The sequence below is a fragment of the Patiria miniata genome, unplaced genomic scaffold (assembly GCF_015706575.1).
Source record: "Patiria miniata isolate m_02_andy unplaced genomic scaffold, ASM1570657v1 HiC_scaffold_4, whole genome shotgun sequence".
NCBI classification, from domain to species: domain Eukaryota; kingdom Metazoa; phylum Echinodermata; class Asteroidea; order Valvatida; family Asterinidae; genus Patiria; species Patiria miniata.
In genome coordinates, this window is record NW_024037071.1 from 10,813,608 (window position 1) to 10,836,157 (window position 22,550).

The window sequence follows — 22,550 nt, forward strand, 5'->3', positions numbered from 1 at the left end:
TAATCACAAGAAGTGAAAGTCAATCAAATCTTAATTTAAGGTCCCACCCAGTCACAAGTGATGGAAGCCCTGCCAGATTTTGCGGCATGTATCAAAAGCCATAAGATGGAATAACATTGTCTGAAACATTTCATTTGAATAGCTTGTGACGAGTGTTGTAGTTGAGTCCATCACAAATCCCTGCAAGTCCCTGCATGCAAGTCCATTACAAGTCCATCATACGTCCTTCAGTCTCAAGTCAAGTGATTCCATTGTCATTGTACATTACATCCCATTTCTTGTGACTGGACTTATGAAAGCACTCGACTACAACACTGCTTGTGACATGACTTGAAACTGGATGAATTTTGATTGACTTGTGATAATCTGTGGTGACTTGTGACTGACTTCATTAAAACTCAATACAGAGCTTAAGTAACATCAGAGAACGATGAAACCAACATTAAAATTTCCATCCGGATAGGCTCATCATGCCATATGAAACACCGACATTCATGTACAATGTACTGTATTTTGTCTTTAATGTGTGAATTGTGTGCTGTAAAATGTTAAAACCCACATGCTTTGTTTCTGCTTTTGAGAAGTAAAAAGCACAGTAGAACGCCATTGCAATGAACATGATGGGGTCCATAAGAAATGTTTGTTGTAGTGGTTGTTCGCTATATAGTGATTGTGCCTTAATTGTACATGAAATACAATTAATATTTCAGGAGCTAAATGGGATATTCGTTATAGCTGCAAGTTTGTTATAGTGGTGTTTGTTATAGCAGCGTTTTACTGTACTATCGCAATCGGTGTCAGAAAACATGCATTATCGACTGAGTTTTCACTTCTGTTTGGTGTGACGCCCTTGCTTCTTTTCCCTCATAAACAGGTGGAGGAGGCAAGGGGTACCAGACCGTCATCAACCAGCTTGGCAACAGAGCCCGACACTTTCAGAAATGCGTTAAAAAATGCAGCGGCCACATCAAGAGACTGGGGAGTGAGAATGAAAGAGAAAGGTTAGTAATAAGTAGAAGAGCGTGCGGATCGAGTCTGCAAAGTCTTCAAAGCAGTTTTGTACTTGTACTCGTACTCACACTCATACTCGAGTACTTTTTTGGTACCTCTTTGTACTCGTGGCAAACTACTGGCACTCGTACTCATGGCAAAGAACTCAACTACAGCACTTCTCACAATCTGCTTGAAGAGCCTGTGCAGCGTATTGTTTTAATGCAATCATTTGAAAATTCATCTTTGTGTCTCATTTTACCTTACTTTTTGTTTTGCCTATTTCAAGGGTATGCCTTTTTGGTTTTTATGCTCATGCAAATTTTCACATTCAGGAGCAAAATCAACCATTGTCGAGTTACAGCTATTTCAGTACCAACATTTGCCAGAATTTTTGATATTTTGCCGTCGTAAATTTAGTTTCCTTTGGCGATTTGTTGTTGTTTAAGTACATGCCAATATTTCAATGAGCAAACTGTTCTCACAAATGTCTCAAAGAGCTATTTATATGGTTCACAATTTGAACAGAAAACCCCCTGAACAGAACAGTGTCTTCCTGAAATGATATCAAAGCAACAGCGCCCTCAGTTTTCAGAAAAGCATGGACAGTTTTTAAATGTTTAAAGAAGTGCAGTTTTTAATAACATTAACCAAAAAAGGGATGCCCACTAGTTTTCATGGTACGAAGTATAGGTCAAAGTACGAAGCACATCACTAATCGGAACCTTGTGACAGCTATTTGACATTGGGTATGCATTTCCTGCATTCGTTTGTGCACCAACAGAGCCAGACTGTGGGCGGATCTAGCCAAGGTTGCTCGAAAGCAGGAGGTGTGGGACGTCTGCCGCGTAGCTGCACGCTTTGCCTTGCTGTACGATGATGACCGCTGGCATATGGTCAGGCCGTCCACTGGGCGCTCAGACACCCGCAACGATAGGTAAGTCACCTTGCCATCTATCAACTGTCAGTTTTTACCAAATTTCCAAGTGTCTCTAATGACCAAGGATTGACCTGCTCTAAGTTGTTAGATAATGAAACTTTAACATCTTTATCTCTTTCTCCTGGCAGCATTGTCTCAGGCCAACCGGAGCAAGCTGAGACACCAACCAAAAGCAGAAATGCAGCCTCTGAACCTTCTTGCCAAGAGGTTCACTCCCTAAACCACTCTGACTAGGACCTGCCCTGCTCTTTAATATTAACTAATTAATCTGTTATGTCTTTCTCTGTCCCCTGGGTGGGTTGTCTCTTGCCAACCAGAGCAAGCTGAGATGTATACCAAGAGCAGGAAGGCATCTTCTGAACATCCTCCTTGGAAGGCTATGTGCCCTGAAGAGGATCTCGTTGTCTCCAAATTGTAAACTTATTGATCTTGAACGTCTTTCTCTTTCGCCTGGCAGCATTGTCTCAGGCCAACCAGAGCAAGCTGAGACACCTACCAAGAGCAGGAAGGCAGCTTCTGAAGCTCCTCCCCAAGAGGTTCACACTGTGTCCCACTCTGACAAGGACCTGATAAGGACGCTTTCTGAGATCCACTTCTTGAATGCTGAGGTGAAGTCCAAACGAATCCTTACTAAACCTTAATTTCACTTTGTATGAAAGAAAAATGTGACTTCATTGCAAAATTACACCCACTGCGTACTAGCCAAAATTAGAACTGGTGTGTGTATTGATAATTTATTTCCTTGAACTTTATATTTTATGTGTGGTGAAAAAAAATCAAGACCACATGTGCAAAAATATGAAAGTTATCGCTGTTTTATGATCTGGGTTAATAAAAGCCAATTCATCACATCACCAAATGGCACTTCATACCTCAAATTGTGCATGGCTATACATACTTCAACAGTTTTATCAAATTTTTTTTGTAATGGTAACATTATGAGTAATCAACACCATAAGAACGAGCTGAAAATACTCTCAAAGCTGGTAGCTTTGGTCAAGGCGTTCAACGGAAGTGCCTGATGATCGATGGTCGGTCGCTAACATAAACAGTATCCACGCACTATGCACTCACATGTACTGTACGAAGCGCGAACAGCGACCTCACACGGCAAGGCTGCAATATGCAAATCAGTTGGTGCTTCTTCTCTCGTATGCTACCATCTTCTCTTCATCACACCTGCAACTTGGTGGAGAAAAGCCATGTCTTTGTGTCATCGTCCAGGGTGATAATGCCATGTTCGCCGTGGGGTGGCCGGTGCTGTGGACAGGACTCGATGATATGGTCAACTGACTGCTCTGGGTGGCCACAGTCGCATGCGGCAGAGTCCCTGAGCCCCCAGCCTTTCATAGTCGCGGCGAAGCGGCCTACGCCAGTTCTGAGGCGGTTCAGCATCGTCCATTGTTGTGAACGAACGCTATGAAACAATTGTGCACCTTGGCTAACGTTTTTCTTTATTTTGTTGCTGGATTTCCAGCGACGCCCTTTCAGCGACGACCTAATTGTACGTGAGTAAAGATGACATTTTTATTCAGTACTTGGTCATGGGGGCTCATTTTGTACATGGACAGATAGTGAATAGTGAGCTGGATAGTGTGGCTACATTCTGCAGCAAGTTAAAAAAAAAACGCAGAACAAATATAACTTGATATAAATCCAGCGACAAACTCACAAAAATTGCCGGAAAAAAGTTGGGTCATTACGACCGTTGTTCCAAGGAGTTCAGTCACCAGCAACTGATTTTCATATTGTAGCCTAGCCGCGTGAGGTCGCTGTTCGTGCTTCGTACAGTACATGTGAGTTCCTAGCACGGCTTCTGTTTTGCTTAATTTCGGCCAACCATCAATCATCGGACACTTGCGTCGAACGCCTCGACCAAGGCTGCTGGTATGGTTGAAGTAAGGGCAGCAAAACACACTAACATGCCAGCTTGTTGAAAAGTAGTAAATTTATATGTTGTGTGCATGCTGTGTTTGAGTTTGTTAAATAGTCAACCATGGTAAGCAGTAGGGGCTATAAAGTGTCTTGCCGACTGGAGTCAGTATCATTTGGTGAGTATTATTTGATGAAACTGTATCTTTGGTTTTTTTTCAGTCCTCAATCCATCTCCTGAGATCGGAAGGCGTAAGCTTAAACAACGAGCCCATACCTCCAGTGGATAAAAGCAAGCATCCCAAGGGATATGTGCCCACGAAGCCTGAGGATGATCCAGATTGGATTACATACAGGTGATTGATTAATTAATAACACATTAGAGAGGTTTTTCCAAGGAGCAGAAATCAATCAATCACAGTGTCATCTTTGATGACTGTAAGCTGTCCTGCCAGACGTGAAATGCTCTTGTAGAGTATGGCATTTACACATTTATAGATGTTCACTGATGCACTGCATCTTTAAAACACACATGATGTGCTCCACAGTAACTGACAGATTTGTATTCGAGTTGTACACATCGAGTCGGAGACCAAGTCATGCACGTCCATCCATGTCAAGTCTCAGTCACGAGTCACAAAGGTCGAGTCCAAGTTCTAGTCATGAGTTAACTTTAAGTACTTTATATTGGAAATAAATGTGGCGGTGCTGCTGAAACCTCACATTGATTCCCTCAATGAATATATCAGAAACAAGCCAGCCGCATGTGCTGTGTATGCACAGTACTAAGGTGTTTTTCTTTTTTTCGCACTGACTGTATGGCTTGAAAAGGAAAAGATCGTCTTCAAAATATAATTACACTGTCCCCCCCAAAAAAAAAATCTTAGGGGGGGGGGGAATTTGGTCAAGTCCCGAGTCCTAGTCCCGAGTTTGAGTCCAAGTCCGAGTCCGTAAGGTCGAGTCGGAGTCTGAATCTGAGTCATTTATCAGTCCGAGTCACGGGAAATGGGACTCGAGTCACAAGTTGTACAACTCTGGTAATTGTGTGACATAAATGAGCAAGTTTTAACGAGGACTATGCATGACCATAGTTATACTACTTTCACCCGAAGGCAGGGTTAGATTACTCTAGTCAACTATTTATGCAAATTGAGTGGCTCAGAGTGGAATGGGTGGAATATTGTCGCAAGGTAAAATCTGGACTTTTCTTCGCCGTGTGAAATGAGATTTGAAGGTTTGCATGGTGGAAAGGTACTAAGACCAGATAAGTTTGCGGTAGCACCATGTGAATAAATCTCTTTTGTGAGTATGTGTGGTTCTGAAAAGAACCAGAGGGACTCAACGTTTCGAACAGTATGCTCTGCTTGTCGTCAGTGAAATTGAAAATTTCGAGTGAAATGGAAAAGTCAAGATTTTACTGAGCTTGACGCTTGACTTCGCTTTACCCATGATTTGACCCATGACTGCTCCATACCAGTGAAATTACAGTATCCAAATCAAAACAAAATAACTGTTTTATTCAGGGGTGCAGATCCTCCTGCAATTGCCTGATTTCTAATTTTAACCAAATTGTAAAAAATCTTGGCACCATACATGTTTGTGTAAATATTTTTCCTTTGTGTCGCAATTTTCAGGCAAAAATGTCAGAATCCACAAATACATATCCCTTTATATTACAAACAGATGTTAGTATTTCTTTCTTTTTGAAAATATTCTATAGAGATTGGATCAAAGATTTATCGGACTCCATCACCAAGGGATTCCTGAGAGGGTCTGAGCTTGGCGTGCAGCTGAACGAGCCTTGGGTCGTTTGTAGCGCCGCTGCCTACCTGTGGAATTACAACAATCACCTTCTGTCTTCAGACAGACACAGGGAATTAGTGGCTTGCTATGGCTCACTACTGCAGGATCTCAAACAAGTCGGACACGCTGGGTGAGTATTTGGCCAACCTGAAGCTGCCTTTCTGTACAGCTTTTTGTTATCCATTTAACATAGTTTAACATTTCATTTTCACAGACACGAAAAATTAATCTCAAAATGTAGCACACGTACCTTTTCATATATACCTTTATGTTCGTGTCCATTTCGAGTGTCTGTCAAAACATTCCATGGATTGATTGTGAATGATAAGCAACATATCTACAGGGTGTATCAAAAAAGAACCCCAAATGTAAATGTACATTATAAAAAATCTAATAAATATTTTCTAATAAGTTACAGATAATGTGAAAGGCCAATGTGTCCTCTTTCCAATGATACCTTGATTGTGTGTCTGTGGCAACGGATGACTGAGCATTTGTTGTTAATCTGTCAAGAGTCAAATCCTGCACTGGGCCAAGTTTGTGCAAAAGGGTAACTGGTATTCTGGGCACGTGGAACGGCTTATTTTAAAGAAAGAAGACATCCTTTTCCTCAAAACAATTTATTCCATTTTGACACAGTGATTTAACCACTCTTAATGTTGAAGTTAACCCCTCCTGGCCACCACCTCTTTCCACACACAGCTCTGCACGACGTCGCATATCTCCAACCGTAATTACCTTTGCATAACAAACCAGCCAGCAACCAGTTACTTTTGCACAAACTTGGCACAGTACAAGTTTTGACCCTTGACAGAAGACAGAATAACAATGAGTGCTCAGTCATCAGTGGCCACAGACACATAATCAAGGTATCATTGGAAAGAGGACACATTGGGGTTTCACATGATCTTTAACTTATTTGAAAATGTGTATTAGATGTTTTATAGCTAACGTTTACATCTGGGTTTCGTTTTTTTATACACCCTGTATAGCGGATAAAAAAAAAAACTTGCTTGTGGAAAGCCAACTTAATAACAATCATTGACTCGGCTATGAGGTGGTACATCCAACATGTTTTTTTGTCTATAAATGGTCTGGACTTGTGATGGACTCTACTCAAAACTGAATGTCAGTTATTATTATTCTTCCTCTTCGTACTACAGTGAAACAGTGATGCTAGTAAATTTATGCACTGCCCTGGCCTACGGTTTGGTTCAGCCGTGGATCCCCAAATCGCCGGCCCGGGAGGTCGCACCCCCACCGTCCCCTTCCCCGAAGGGTCGCGGGGAGAAAGAGTCACCCAGGAAGGCCAAGTCAGTCACCAGTCACACCTCCGCTAAGACCAAGAGCCTGACAGTGGACCCAGAGGGACAAGATGACATCAAAAAGGCTTTGGAGGTGAGAGGCTAAAAGTTAAAGGTTAAAGGCCAATATAAGTGATTCACAATCATTCATGTAGGTTCAGGTCAGGTCCTGGCTGGGAGAGGTCCTCCAGCAACACAGGCCCATCTGATTCTCTGCTTCCAGTCAAATCATTCCTCCACGCAGAAGCACAGATCGTAAGTCGTGGGGACTCCTGTGTCTCTCTTTAGGACATCGATGTAGGGTTGCCTCCTCTAGCCTCTGGAGGCCTTTCCTTGGGTTGATTCCCACAGGGTGAGGGAGGAGGCTGCCGAAAAATAAATCTTCGCTCACGAATCTTCTCACTTACATGTACCTTGGGTAGACCACCATAGAGGTGGATGTTCCTTATATGGTCAGTCCATGACACATCCAAGGCCATCCTCGGCATGCGGGTGTACGTCCCATCTTCTCCTGCTGAGTAGTAAGCATCCAGGTTATGGCACTGAGATTGACTCTACTGGCACCACGAAGAAAGAGTGCTTCAGGGTGTCGCGTAGGCCGGATTTCCAAAAACGTTTCATTTTGTGGAGTGCCGTCCAGGCCAGTGCCTTTCAAACATTCTGGTCCTTGTCTGTTGATGAGATCGAAGCTTTAATGTATTTGAAGTCAGCAACGACCTCGAGAGCAGTGCCGTCAAGAGTGTAGTCAAGCATAGGCCGTATTCAAATTACTTTGGTAAGGCTTGTACATATAATTACACACAAGTCTTTGCGGAGTTGCTGCAGCCGCTTCCCATAGACGCGTGTGTAATTTCAAGGCAATGATCGATGGTTGGGCGCTATTAAACAAAACAGTATAGCCGGGCGCTACGCTCTCACACGTACTGAACGAAGCGCAAACAGCGGCCTCACGTGGCTAGGCTACAATATGCAAATATGAGAAACTCAAAATAGCATGTGGAGAGCAGCTTTTAAAGATAACATGGAAAAATCAGAAGTCATCTCTCTTTATGAATATCTGGGATAACTTGGGGACAAGTTTGACCATAATATACCCAATGTGTTGGCTCAGGTATCAGTTTCAGGGCTCTGAATAACTTGACTGGAAATATTATCTTGTAATGCACTTGCATACACTTTGTGTACAATTGTCTGATTCCCTGCCTTCCCCTGCAGGTGTGTGAGTATGCCATGGAGGTAACCAACGGCACCAGACCGATGGACATTGTACCCATCTCAGTCCGTCATCCCCTCATCATCATCTGGACCAGAGTCAAACAACTCCTGGGTCAACAGATTCCTAAATCCCTGGGAACTGAAGATGAGGTAGGGTAATAATTTCCTGCAGTAGCATAGTGAGAAATATTTCATGGGGTTGGGATAATACTTGCTTATTATTTAACAGTTCCTGGGTCAACAGATTCCTAAATCCCTGGGAACTGAAGATGAGGTAGGGTAATAATTTCCTGCAGTAGCATAGTGAGAAATATTTCATGGGGTTGGGATAATACTTGCTTATTATTTAACAGTTCTTGGGTCAACAGATTCCTAAATCCCTGGGAACTGAAGATGAGGTAGGGTAATAATTTCCTGGAGTAGCATAGTGAGAAATATTTCATGGGGTTGGGATAATACTTGCTTATTATTTAACAGTTCCTGGGTCAACAGATTCCTAAATCCCTGGGAACTGAAGATGAGGTAGGGTAATAATGTGATGCAGTAGCATAGTGAGAAATGTTTCATGGGGTTGGGGTGATACTTGCTTATTATTTAACAGTTCTTGGGTCAACAGATTCCTAAATCCCTGGGAACTGAAGATGAGGTAGGGTAATAATTTCCTGCAGTAGCATAGTGAGAAATATTTCATGGGGTTGGGATAATACTTGCTTATTATTTAACAGTTCCTGGGTCAACAGATTCCTAAATCCCTGGGAACTGAAGATGAGGTAGGGTAATAATGTGATGCAGTAGCATAGTGAGAAATGTTTCATGGGGTTGGGGTGATACTTGCTTATTATTTAACAGTTCTTGGGTCAACAGATTCCTAAATCCCTGGGAACTGAAGATGAGGTAGGGTAATAATGTGATGCAGTAGCATAGTGAGAAATGTTTCATGGGGTTGGGGTGATACTTGCTTATTATTTAACAGTTCTTGGGTCAACAGATTCCCAAATCCCTGGGAACTGAAGATGAGGTAGGGTAATAATTTCCTGCAGTAGCATAGTGAGAAATGTTTCATGGGGTTGGGATAATACTTGCTTATTATTTAACAGTTCTTGGGTCAACAGATTCCTAAATCCCTGGGAACTGAAGATGAGGTAGGGTAATAATTTCCTGCAGTAGCATAGTGAGAAATATTTCATGGGGTTGGGATAATACTTGCTTATTATTTAACAGTTCCTGGGTCAACAGATTCCTAAATCCCTGGGAACTGAAGATGAGGTAGGGTAATAATGTGATGCAGTAGCATAGTGAGAAATGTTTCATGGGGTTGGGGTGATACTTGCTTATTATTTAACAGTTCTTGGGTCAACAGATTCCTAAATCCCTGGGAACTGAAGATGAGGTAGGGTAATAATTTCCTGCAGTAGCATAGTGAGAAATATTTCATGGGGTTGGGATAATACTTGCTTATTATTTAACAGTTCCTGGGTCAACAGATTCCTAAATCCCTGGGAACTGAAGATGAGGTAGGGTAATAATGTGATGCAGTAGCATAGTGAGAAATGTTTCATGGGGTTGGGGTGATACTTGCTTATTATTTAACAGTTCTTGGGTCAACAGATTCCTAAATCCCTGGGAACTGAAGATGAGGTAGGGTAATAATTTCCTGCAGTAGCATAGTGAGAAATGTTTCATGGGGTTGGGGTGATACTTGCTTATTATTTAACAGTTCTTGGGTCAACAGATTCCTAAATCCCTGGGAACTGAAGATGAGGTAGGGTAATAATTTCCTGCAGTAGCATAGTGAGAAATGTTTCATGGGGTTGGGGTGATACTTGCTTATTATTTAACAGTTCCTGGGTCAACAGATTCCCAAATCCCTGGGAACTGAAGATGAGGTAGGGTAATAATTTCCTGGAGTAGCATAGTGAGAAATATTTCATGGGTTGGGGTGATACTTGCTTATTATTTAACAACTCCTGGGTCAACAGCATTAAATCCCTGGGAACTGAAGATGAGGTAGGGTAATAATTTCCTGCAGTAGCATAGTGAGAAATGTTTCATGGGGTTGGGGTGATACTTGCTTATTATTTAACAGTTCCTGGGTCAACAGATTCCCAAATCCCTGGGAACTGAAGATGAGGTAGGGTAATAATTTCCTGCAGTAGCATAGTGAGAAATATTTCATGGGTTGGGGTGATACTTGCTTATTATTTAACAACTCCTGGGTCAACAGATTCCCAAGTCCCTAGGAACTGAAGATGAGGTAGGGTAATAAATCTGATGTTACAGTCACACGTCTCTTTTCTAACAAACCTGGTATTCGTTGTGTGGCAGAACAACAGTGAAGGTCAGCGACCCTTGACCCGCTCCCTGGTTGCCTTGGAGATGAGGTCACTGAACGGCAACGGATTGACAGACTTCAAGGAAACGCCACCGCTAGCAGAGGTAGGTAAAGTTACAAAATAAGTATAGAGTTATTGCCTGGCACAGAAAGAAACTCGATCAGAAACTCGCGGCCTGAACGAATTTTGTATTCCACTTTACCCATAAGCACCTGTGCATTACATTGTATTTATTCACGGATGAATCCATAGAACCATTGAGTGCTTGGGCAGTTTGGGGCGGTACGATGAGTAATAGGCAGGGTGGTTTGGTGCTATACAGGGACTTATGATTTGAATGGCTTGTTGGAAATTGTACGTAATTTTGATTGAGTCCTTGTCAGCCGTGTTTGCAAAATTTATTGTGGTACTTTCATGTAAAGAAGCAGTTTTACACAAACATCAGTGATGTATTGGTAGCCAATGAAATACATGTATGTCTGTGGGGACATTACTTCTTTATAACCGTGTGTTGCTTGAAATTTGTGAGTTTGAGAGGGGATTCAATACACTGGCAGGGCCTAGGGGTGAAATGATTTGTGATACGAGAATGCCACAATACACAAACATACACAAGTGGCACAAACTTAGGCCGTGTCAGAATTACTTGGCTTTGGCTGGAAATTACACATGCTCCTACGGAAGCGCTTGCAGCCACTTCCTAAAGACTTTCCAGCCATTGCCAAGTAAGTCGAACATTGCCTTAGACAAAAGATTGGCTTTTTTAAGGCACCGAAAGTTAAAAAATTTTGGAAGACACATGACGGAGATTCCATGAGTAACAAAAATTAGTTTTAATAATGGAAGTACAGGGGAAAAAAGGAACAGCAGCAGTTTCAATGAGTTCCAAACATATTAAAAGTTACTCTTATTGCAACAAGTACAGTGTCAAGATAAGTTATGAATGAATACAACAAATGCATGCATGTCATTCAGCTGTAGTAACTTAGGTTCTCAAAATGTTGTAATAGCGCTAAGGTATTGCTTGCTTGCAATCAGTATTAAAAGCGCACATAAAATGTATGTGTGAAATTTGAATTTTACCAACCCTCTGTTCCCTTGTCTCTCCAACCACCCCCCCCCCCCCCAGCCCGCTAGTGATTACGAGAAATCGTAGCCCCTGGATCAAATCATTTCTAACTTGACCTGTTCCTAACATCTGTGCATTCTAACATGCAGATATCCAACATGGTAGAGGAATGTGACTGGCAGGATGTTCTTGTAGAGCTCCAAGTCTGGACCCGGCTCGCGGAGCTAGCGCTGTCCAGTCGAGACCACCAGCTTGTGATCCGTGTCACGGGCAAGGCACTGGAGTTTAACAACGGTGGAGTCAGGAGCAAGAAGATGGATGAGTAAGGACTGTCTGTTGGTCTCTTTTTCTTTCTGTGTGTCTGATGGTCCCATTAATGCTCATTATAGACTGATCCATTATTAAAATCTGAAACCCATAACACTTTGACCAATCACAGCCATGATTAATTACATCGGACATGCGTGCATAAAGGTCAGCCGACATGCGTGCATGTGTGTATGACGCGAGCGGCTGGACATACAGTGTGGCATTGGAGAGGTTCATGTGTTGCTGCCCACGTGTGCAGGGCCTATGGGCGGGGCCCAAATGCAAAGTAAATTTGAAGAGAAACAATTGAGGTGAAAGTTGCCTGGAGTTGAACATTTTATCAAGTTTTGCGCAATTGAATGCCAAAAAATTTCAGGTCAAAAATTGCACTCATCTTGGCTCATCAGAACTGGTAGGAACTAGGCAATAGTCTATTCCACTTTGTGCTCTTTTTTATTCCCAGGAAAAACAGCCAATTGTGTTCAACTTTAACACCTCAATCCAAGTGTGAGTTTGAGTCTATAGTGTCGAGTTTGAGTCTCGACTCACCAGACCATTATGGAACAAACTGGACATCCACGTACCAAATGTATTTGTTTTGCACACAGATTTTTTGTCAAGCAGTTTTCCTTTTTGGGGGGTTGCATTGTTTTGGGGCAATAAGTGTTAATTTATTCGTGAGACTTCCCAATGATGTATTTGTGTTTTGAGTGGTGCTTCTCCCCTCAACAGTTACAAAAGAAGAGTAGGGGGATACCACTGGGATGGACATTCCAACACACTGCTGGCAGCAACTGACATTCATGTGAAGACGCTGCAGGTTTTGTGCGCATGTATTCAGAATAGAATTAGTCGTGCGTACTCCGCAACATTCATGTGTGAACCAGTATGCGCAAGTGTTGTATCTCTCCCACTAGAACTTTCGAAAACAGTCACAAAGCGTCATATGTTTGTACATAGGGTCCATAAATTGGCATCTTTGAGGCAGGCCCTTAGTGGTTCATTCTTTTATGAATAGCTCATTTGCATTTATACATACAACTTTCAAACCCAATTCTCAACTCTTGACTTTTTTCAAGGCACAAGATGATGGTGTACAATGAGATGCTGAGCTACTCCAGTCGCATCCTGGGCCAGAGCTTGATGTTCAACATGCAAGGAAAGAACGCCATCAGACGTGCTGCGTTGGATGCTTTCCTGAATGCAGCAAGGTAATTAGTATTATTTATCTTTAAGCTAACTTGGATCCTCGATTCTGATTGGTCGGTCCATGGCAACAACAGTGTGATATGAGGCTGTATTGCACTGTCCATATCACACCCTGCGTATTGCGCTCTTCAAAGATGCGAGCGACATTCCTGCTGCATGCGCTAAACCGCTAGAAGGTTCGTTTAAAGCGAGCTAGGTCCAACTTTACTGCGCATCAAGTTTGCTTGAAAATAAATTTGTTAATCACCCTCACGCTCGTGGACACGGAAAATGTAGTGCGTCTGTGTCCCACATACCACTCGGCCGAATATGTGGGACACAGACACATTACATTATTCCGTGTTCCACTCCCCCTCGGGGGATAACTTATATTATTTAATTATTTTCTGGTAATGAAACCAGTGATTCCTCAAAAACACCGACATTGTAAAACACAAGCCTGAGACAGCTAGAGAGTGAAGACATTGAGAAGAAATTACAGCTTTAGAGATGGGAGGAAAACCCTAGAAGAATATTCTGGAAAAACCAATGGAATCCAGTACGGACTGAAAACCCAATCCACATGTGGACCAGGGCAAGAATCGAACCTGGACCATTGAGGTGGAAGGGGAGGAAGGAACCACTGCACCAACCTGACTCACCAGGATGTTCACACTCACTGCCCAGAGGCCAGAAATGAATCCCTGCAAAATATCAGCTTACTAGATTTCAAGTGTTTGCTACAAATTTGAACTTATATACCATATCCGGCACAATGAGAAAAAAAGTCATATTTTGCCGTCTTTCTTGACGACACAGTAGTCTGGTACCTAAGCCACAATACCATGAGGCTCATGTACATATTGTCAGTAGGGTTGCTACTTTATAAGAATTTGTGAATAAATATTTTGATGGTTTTGTTAATGCCGGGTATGGATACAAGACCGAGAATGGCTCGGTCATTACTGCAGACAGATTGTACTGTCTAGGGAATGGAAATTATTGGAGTAAATTCTCTTGCTCTAGGACACAATAGTCTGGTACTCTAGCCATTATCATATTACTCATGAACATATTCTATAGGGTTCCAGTTTTCAGTAGAATTTGTGAAAAAACTTGAGATGGTGTTGTTCATGCTAGGTACGTATGCAAGGCCAAGAATTGCTGCTTGGTCATCACTGCTGACAGATTGAACTGTTTAGGGAATAGAATTTATTGAAGTAAGCTGTCTTGCTTAAGGACACAATAGTCTGATACCCTACCAATCAAAGTATGAATTAGAACTTGTGAATAGTGATGGAAGTGGTTTTTCATGCCAGGTATGGACGTAAGGCCAAGAACTACGGCTTGGTCATCACTGCGGCCAGACTCTACTGGAACGGGTGTTTGCCATTGGTCAATGAGCCAATGGAGAGACAGCTACTCAAACAACCAATCACAATCATCCTAGACTGTGTGACGGCCACTGCAGACAAGAATGTCAAGAAGGAGGTTGGTGATTGGCTGCCTTCCTTAAGATTACAAGTAATCATGGTATCACTGTACGAACTAGGGAGGAAACAGTTGGTTAAGTAGTCCCTTTTGATTGAGACATCGAACAAAAAAAATCCCTCCCCACTTCCGAACACTTACTTTACAAAGTTCGAATTATTTATGGCCTGACGATAATTCAGGCATATCTTTTGTGTGTTATGATTTCCTGATTTTGAAAATATTTCTTTAGCAGGGGACCACCATGACCAACGGAGCACCCGCAGCAGGACCCGCTGCCAAGGGGGACAGCCCTGCCCCGACCCCAACTAGCTCCCCTATCGCTGGTATCTTATCAGACCCAGAGGATGATCTCACTCTCAGGGCTGCCATGTATGGGGTCATGTTCCAGGCATATGTAGATCAGGTAAGGAGATCGGTAAGACTCATAGAGCTATATTAAATTACTAGAGCGCTAACTCCTCATTCTTGCGCGCGGAGACGCTTTGAAGCCGTCCTGGGTGCAGACATTTTGAATTCATGTGCGTATTTGTAGAACATAATGAAATTAGATGGATTGAATTTTGAAAGTGAACTCTACATGCAACGCTCAGGTAGAACATACGCAAACAACTTAAGCGCGTCATGAAAATTAAAAAACGTCACGGCAAAAAGCATCTGCAGCGAATACGTGCACGCATTGCGCTGTTTGCGTAGAGCAAAATGACACGCGTGCGTTTCGGTTTTGGGCGTATTGGCTTCGATGACGCACCGGTATGGAATACAAACGCAGATATGCAAATAGCCGTACAAAAGCCGTACAAAATTTCTAGTTCTCCATAGGTTTGTGTACAAACATGGATGCGCCCAGCAGGCATTACTTTGTACATTGAGTTAGCACTCTAGTAATTTAATACAGTTCCATGGTAAGACTAGAGAATACAAATGATTTCACGAAACAGTATGTACCGTACATCATGCAAAAGTTTTAGGGGAAAAAATGTGTGTCCCATCTGCAAAAAGTACCTACAGGCCTCTTCACACTATTGTTATTGAAATCAACACAGGTAGAAGCCGTGTTGGATTCTTGCTAGTGTCCAAGGGCTTTCCAAAATCTCATTTTTCAACCACGGTCCGAAATGGAGTTTGTTGTCAAGGTGAAAGGCTCTTAAGATAGATTTCCCCAAACTTGGAGTACCTGCAAATTATAAAATCTGGACGTCAACCGTCTAAGATTTTCGGATGTCTGTTTGTGTACAGTTAAATTATCAGTATTACCAAGCTGCAATCTTGACACAGTGGCTTTCATTCCTTACAGGGTGAATGGGAGGAAGCCTTAGCGGCTATGGATAAGGCTGTGGCTGACATGCCTCGCACCAAGCACAGATTGTAAGTTGCAGAATCTTGGCTACCCTTATTTTATTGTGTTGTCATCGTCACTGTGTGTCAGCGTTGTGGGACTCAAGACCAGGACTCGGATTGGAGTCCATCTCAAGACACAATTCAGAGACTCAGACTCGACTTGAGTCACATCTGCAAAAGACTGAGACTCGGACTCAATCATCATGACTCACACTGTATGCAAATGATCGACTTATGACTCGTCAACACCTTTTTTTAGAAAAGAAAATTGCATTTTAAAAACATACCTGTAGTTCTGATATTTATTTCTGAAAGTAACGTTAAAGCATCGCCAAAAGAACGTTATGTATTGAACTGTACCACACCACTGTCCAGGTGGTGTTGCATATAACAATGTTTGTTATTAAATGTGTCCGTCCCTATTTCTCCCGACAGCGCATCACATGTCCATACACATTCATTTTTTACCAAAGTGACTTGGACTCGGACTTAAAGGGAATATACAACATTTTCAAACATCGAAAAATACAACTACCAAGTTTTTACAAAATACCTTACTAGGATGTTGGTAAATGACAGTCTAAAGCATCCTGTAAAATTATGGCACCTGGTGTGAAGTCATTTTCAAGAAAATGGTATTTTTGTATACATTTCTAACAATGGTCGGCCGACCACCGTTGGAAAAACCTAACTGTTTTTCAACTACTGCTCCAAATTTACAATTTTTTTCAGTCCAAATTTTGTTTGCTATTGGTTACATGTTCATGAACGGGTGCAGGCCAGCTACAACTGGTTCCCTTGCCTTACAATTTACTGGCATCTATAAATTGATCCATTTCATCTTTAGTGGAGTCAGGGAACCAGACTACTTGAATTATTTGTTTTTCTTGGTTTTTGCAGCATTTTCGACCACAAAACTTCAAACATGTCAGTGTAACAATATTTGATCTTATACTAACCCCTCAAATAGTTAATTTCTGAAAATTACAACAAAAGCTAATGATGTAAATTCCCTTTAAATCAAATGACTCGAGACACGGACTCGACTCATTTGACTTGAATACAACTCAACTAAGAAAGTTATATCAGTTTGTCAATACACTAGTATCAGTATTTTCATATTTCCTGTGTTTGTTTTTTAATTGATGTTTATTCTCAGGTTGATATTCAAGCATCGCTTAATGGTCAAGGCAAAATTAGGCAGAGATGTCAGTGTGGATATTGCCAAGTTTAAGGTGAGTTTACCAAATATTTGCCTTACGTTACATTTGCCCTTCTCAAAAGGCCATTATTCTGAATGAATATTTTAGATGAATGAAACATAAAGAACTTATTTCCAATCCTTTTTTAACAGCTATAAGAAGTGATGATTTCATTGGGTAAAAAACAAGTGGTCAGATTGCTAGATAAGACACCGATTATGTAGCATCCAACTTTTAAAAATACGATGGGCGTTCCACTCTTGCGAATATGTTGCGTTTGTTAGCTAGGCCCTGCGAGCATGCCGACACAAACTGGAACAGTAATGTCATCAACAAAATGTTATCAATGGGAACATTAAAACATGGAGGCCTTTATTATTTGCCCATTACTCTGTACAAATATTTTGGTCACTTCTTGGGAACATAAAACTGTGGAGGATGTTATCTTTTCAGCGCCGTAAAGCTTTTGTCACTTTGTGAAAATGTTTCTTTCACGTGTCATATGACAATTGTGCAACATCATAAGCGCACGTGTCCGCTCCCATCCAGATTCGTGTAAACCAATGTACGATGCACGTTAACAAGGAGATTTTGTGTCACTTCATGCGAACATTATGGACCCATTGCACACAATTTCATGAATTTACGTTCTCAAGATGTGGAGACAGTGTCTTTTGCACTTTTCGAACAAACAAAAAGACGTGGAATGCAGGCAATATGTCTAATGATGACAATTAAGAAAGCAAACAATGTTTCGCTTTGACATTTGGGCATATTGTACTTTGAGACAAGTAAACAGTGAAAAAAAAACAGTAAGAACAGCAACGATTTGTAAGTTAAGTCTTCGTTTTTTCCTCAACATTAGGATGAGAGTGAAGATTACCTGTCCACAATGTGGCGCAAGGTGGCGCTGTGCTCCAGAGATCAGCGCGAGCAGCTGACGTCTTACAAGAATGCCATTGAGGTCTTGCAGGTAAGAGACTGTGACGGACTTAATGGAGTACTGAAGTGTGACGTCATTTAGAACCAGAAAGTGCAGTGCAAACGAATGGAGTACGCGTACATGTTGGTTCTCGGGCTGAATCACGCGCTAATGTCTTTTGCACACATTTTGTGCGCCTGACGTATTCACTTCGGTACTCCATTGAGATTTCACTTGTAGTGGACTACACTACAACTCTGCTGACACTTTTAGCATGGGTGGCACAGGAGGCACAGTGCATAAAGGGCTCGTCTCTCACCGTTGTGGCCCAGGTTCGATTCCCGGCTCAGTTCATATGCGAGTAGAGTTGTTAATGACACATTTGGCAATGGCTACCATGGGAGACGCAGTGTGTAAAGCGCTCGCCTTTCACTGCTGTGGCCCGGGTTTGATTCCTGGCTCGGGTCATACATGAGCAGAGTAGTTACTTACACTTTTAGCATGGATGGCATGGGGGGCGCAGTGCATAAAGCGCTCGCCTTTTACCACTATGGCCCGGGTTCGATTCCCGGCTCAGGTCTTATGTGAGTAGAGTTGTTACTGACATTTGTGGCATGGGTGGCATGGGAGATGCAGTATGTAAAGCGCTCGCCTTTCACCTCTATGGCCTGGGTTCGATTCCCGGCTCGGGTCATATTCGAGTAGAGATATTACCGCCACTTTTGGCATGGTTGGCTTGGGCGCTGCAGTATGTAAAGCACTCGCCTCTCACCACTGTGGCCCGGGTTCGATTCCTGGGCTCGAATCCCAGGCTCTGGTCATATATGTGAGTAGAGTTGTTTGTTGTTTCTCTCCTGTGCCACTAGGGCTTTCTCAGGGTTGTCCAGTTTTCCTCCCTTTGCAAAATTTATCACTCTTGATCTGGTTGTGCTCCATGGTTAGACATGGGTCGTATGGTGGTTGCCTAAGACGTCTTTTGCTTGACCACGTTGTAGCTGCATCCTTTGCAATTCAGCTTCTGCTGTGAGTAAGGACAGTAATCCCCACAATTTATTTATTCATATTATTTATTTTGTATTGCCCTTGTAACAGGTTAGTGCAAGTGACTGGCAGAAAGTAGAGTACTTGATGGAGTTTTCCGAGTGGTTGTACGTCAATGAGTTTCCCTTGATGGACTGCCTGGATCAATTGGAATGGGCCGCTGATATCCTGTTGAACATGAAGATTGAGACCAGGGCTAAAGTCACCGAACAAGGTAAGGAAGTTACTCTGAAAACTTACTTGGAACATCTAGAGCCCATTTTATGGCGCTGCACATTGCATGTTTTTCTGCTCATTGAACCTTGGCTATTTCATGGGAACTGTAAGCAATAAGCTGGGCAGTGAGCATGCTAACTTACAGGGGCAGAATTTGCTTAAAATAGTTACACAACAATATAGATAGTTTTTAGCACAAGTGTTAGCATGTCTACATCACAAAATGTGCTTAAGGATACCACATTGTTATCTGCAGTAGTTATAAAACTTTTCTGCTAAATGTTAGGCACAGCCATAAAATTTGCTGTATTTTAAATTTTCTTGTTCTGAACACTCACTTTGAAACATGGCACATTGGGATGTGATAACCCACGAGGATGTGATAACCCACAAACCTTAGCACATCAGGCAATGTTGTTGTGTTGTAACATGGCATTATTATGTGCATATAATTGTTTTTAAGATGTAATCAAAGGGATCATGTTGGCAGCTCTGTGTGTTTTTAATCCTGAAGTCAATGCTTTGGTTGTTGACTGCGAGTATCAGTATCGGCTTGCACTAATGTGAGCATATACTACCTCCTTGTTTGCTTTGTCCATTCTAACAACATTGCATAAAGCAACCGAGATGAAACTATTCAAAAGTCTTTGAGAATGATCAAGGTGACGTATCAATGAGATTGATTTTATTACTTCCAACACAGCAACAGGAAAGTCCAAAAAGAAGAAAGGCAAGAAATCTGCTGAGCCAGTGTCCCACTCCCCTGCCGCCCCTCACTCCCCCACCCCCACGGAGACAAAAACAGCGACAGAAGGGGCGACAGACAGCGAGGGGGAGGACTCCAAAGCAGCCCGGTTTATCCCGATCAAGAAGCAGTCGGTCATCGGTCTGTCGGCATCCAACTTGAACTTGTCTGCTTCTGAGCTGACCAGCGTCAAGCAGCTGGAGCACCTGGTTCGAATCCACACCATGTTGGCCAAGATGGCCGGCCGGGGGTCGCCCATGCACAAGACCTACTGCCTGCTAGCCTGGGGTTTCCTGGTCAGAATTTGGCAGGTAAGCATGAATCTGTTTTGATTGTTGATTGTTGTGATGTGGGACATGACGTTTTTAACACCCGAGGTGCTTCGCCTGGGTGCTATGCACCCCGAGGGGTAAAAAACAGCATATCCCACATCACAGCAGTGAACAATTGTTTAGTTACATCGTGCCAAGAAGACAAAGCGATAAATGGTCGTAACTTACTTTGCAAGAAATAACTTAAATCAGTGCGGTATAACCCTTGATAACTGCAGGCTTTCCTGGCCTGCATGAGACTGAGCAGTTTTGATTCGCATTGCATGTATGCAGCTTTGCGCGCGTGCCCATTGTACATGTACATGTACCGGTATATATATATGAGGTTAACCAATGTGCATTTTTACCGACTGGACACGTGGCCGTTCTCAGCCAGTGAATTACAGTATCCAAGCGCAATATAAAACAATTGGCTTTTGGCATTCTTCCAGTTTTCATTCCAGTTGATTCTGCTTTCTCTTTATGCATGCGTGCGCTAAACTTGTTGCGTGTTCAGTGCACCCTTGCGATGCTTTTGTTGAACTCAGTGGTTATGTGTCTAACTGGAAGGCTCGACTCAGTGTGATGACTGACAAGTGTATTGTAAAAAGTTTGCTACCCCTATGCAGCCAGGACTACAGAAACTATCTTCAGTGTTCATTTTTTTTTAACTTGTAACTTGGGTTCATAAAGCTGAAACTTGCTTCCTATTCATATTTTTAAGGTGAAATTTGTAAGGGCGGAATTGTTGACCGCATTTTCCTGCCAAACATTCCTTCACCGTGTGATTTTTGTACGGATTGTTTTAGCTCCCCCACAGCGACATCTTTTTTGCATTACTACTGACTTTCAGGGTATGACCTTCTGCTGCCATAGCGAATTAAATTACATTTTGTTCATATTTTTATATTAGGGAGGGAACTGAATTTTACATTTTTATTGTGTCTGGACTTACAAAGATGCTCCGTTTAGAAAAAGTAAATATGTCTGTGGCGACGTGTTAACAGAAAATAAATCACAGATCCACGCTTTGGTTGTAAATCCTCAGTACGACCATGTGGTCTGAAGACTTACGCAGGCGTATGCATGCCCTGCATAGCAACTGTGCTGCATACGCCTGCGTAGTTAAGCCAGTATACATGTACTGCTGTATTGTAACAAGCTACTGTAAGACTGTTGTATATTTGGCCAATCATTGGCTTACATGCTGCTGGATCAATGCTGGTTCAAAGGCCATTTATTCACTTGTTCTTGAAGCTGGTCTTTTTATCACGTTAATACACCCCCACGTGATTTAGTTATGACCAGTCAGAAGCTATCAACTCTCAAAGGTATTTATTTACACATTCTAATCTCTGCAGGTTTCTCTCAGCTCTGCCGGTCAAGTATTCAAAGAGATGGCCAAAGTCTCCATCTCCAATGAGCAGCAGGGAAGCCAGAAGAACTCGGCCAAGGGTAAAGCCAAGAAAGACGCGGGCAGCAAGGGGGGTAAGGAGCAGGAGACGCCCAGGGATAAACCCAAGAGGAAAGGTCCGCTGGACGCGGTGCCACTTCATCCCGAAGACTGGGCCATGTATGATGTCCCAGATGAGGTGAGATTTTTGATACTTTTGAGACTGTTGATACTTCTGCCAAGATCTGTTATCTATAAGTGTGGGCGGGATCACGTCAACTGGTGAAAACATCTATTCATTTGAACACCAGTTTTCATCAGTTGCTGATGTTGTTTCATTCAGCACTCCAGACTTGAGAACGAACCATTGAGTTTCAACAAACTTGGTGTGGAAGCTAGATGAGCCAATATAAACAATTCCTGGATGTCTGCGCACACCTTTTTGACAAGGAGTTAGCAGTGACATGGGAATGCATTTGTCACAGTTCATTTGAATAGCTTGTAACTGGATGATTGGAAAAATATTGATCTAGTCATTATTCAATTACAGTGGAAACATTGTGCCTGAAAACTGATTTTAATGTTTGTTTGTTTATTTGTTTTTTGTCAGATGCGAGAAGCTTTTAAGGAAGATCATACTGGAGAGGGCATCAACAAAGATTCCGTCACCAAACCGGTAAGAACTGTTTTCTGAATTTCTTAATTCTTCATTGCTGCATTTCCAATAGAATATGTAGTCTGAATCATGGAAACATGCTTCACTCCAAGTCAACGCATACTGAAATGTAAATAGGTACAGTAGGAATTAAGCCTGAGAAAGTATAGATACAGTTGTCTTATTTTGACCCCCAAAAAAACAAGGTTT

At 42.3% G+C, this 22,550-nt stretch overlaps 1 protein-coding gene across 1 annotated transcript in view; it reads left to right on the forward strand.

Annotated features, from left to right (window-relative positions):
• Window positions 1-870: 870 nt before the first annotated feature.
• LOC119740104 (cilia- and flagella-associated protein 46-like) overlaps window positions 871-22,550 on the forward strand; it is a gene marked incomplete at its 5' end in the record, with an annotated part of 52,298 nt that continues 30,618 nt past the window's right edge. Inside the window, 19 exons of the mRNA XM_038215305.1 lie at window positions 871-1,001; window positions 1,775-1,927; window positions 2,388-2,538; window positions 4,025-4,158; window positions 5,523-5,735; window positions 6,769-7,003; window positions 8,125-8,274; window positions 10,450-10,560; window positions 11,676-11,848; window positions 12,915-13,046; window positions 14,343-14,514; window positions 14,747-14,920; window positions 15,812-15,882; window positions 17,015-17,090; window positions 17,923-18,030; window positions 19,072-19,234; window positions 19,940-20,292; window positions 21,654-21,884; window positions 22,296-22,361. Coding sequence (XP_038071233.1) covers window positions 871-1,001; window positions 1,775-1,927; window positions 2,388-2,538; window positions 4,025-4,158; window positions 5,523-5,735; window positions 6,769-7,003; window positions 8,125-8,274; window positions 10,450-10,560; window positions 11,676-11,848; window positions 12,915-13,046; window positions 14,343-14,514; window positions 14,747-14,920; window positions 15,812-15,882; window positions 17,015-17,090; window positions 17,923-18,030; window positions 19,072-19,234; window positions 19,940-20,292; window positions 21,654-21,884; window positions 22,296-22,361 — 2,997 coding nt within the window. The remainder of the gene's footprint in view (window positions 1,002-1,774; window positions 1,928-2,387; window positions 2,539-4,024; window positions 4,159-5,522; window positions 5,736-6,768; window positions 7,004-8,124; window positions 8,275-10,449; window positions 10,561-11,675; window positions 11,849-12,914; window positions 13,047-14,342; window positions 14,515-14,746; window positions 14,921-15,811; window positions 15,883-17,014; window positions 17,091-17,922; window positions 18,031-19,071; window positions 19,235-19,939; window positions 20,293-21,653; window positions 21,885-22,295; window positions 22,362-22,550) is intronic.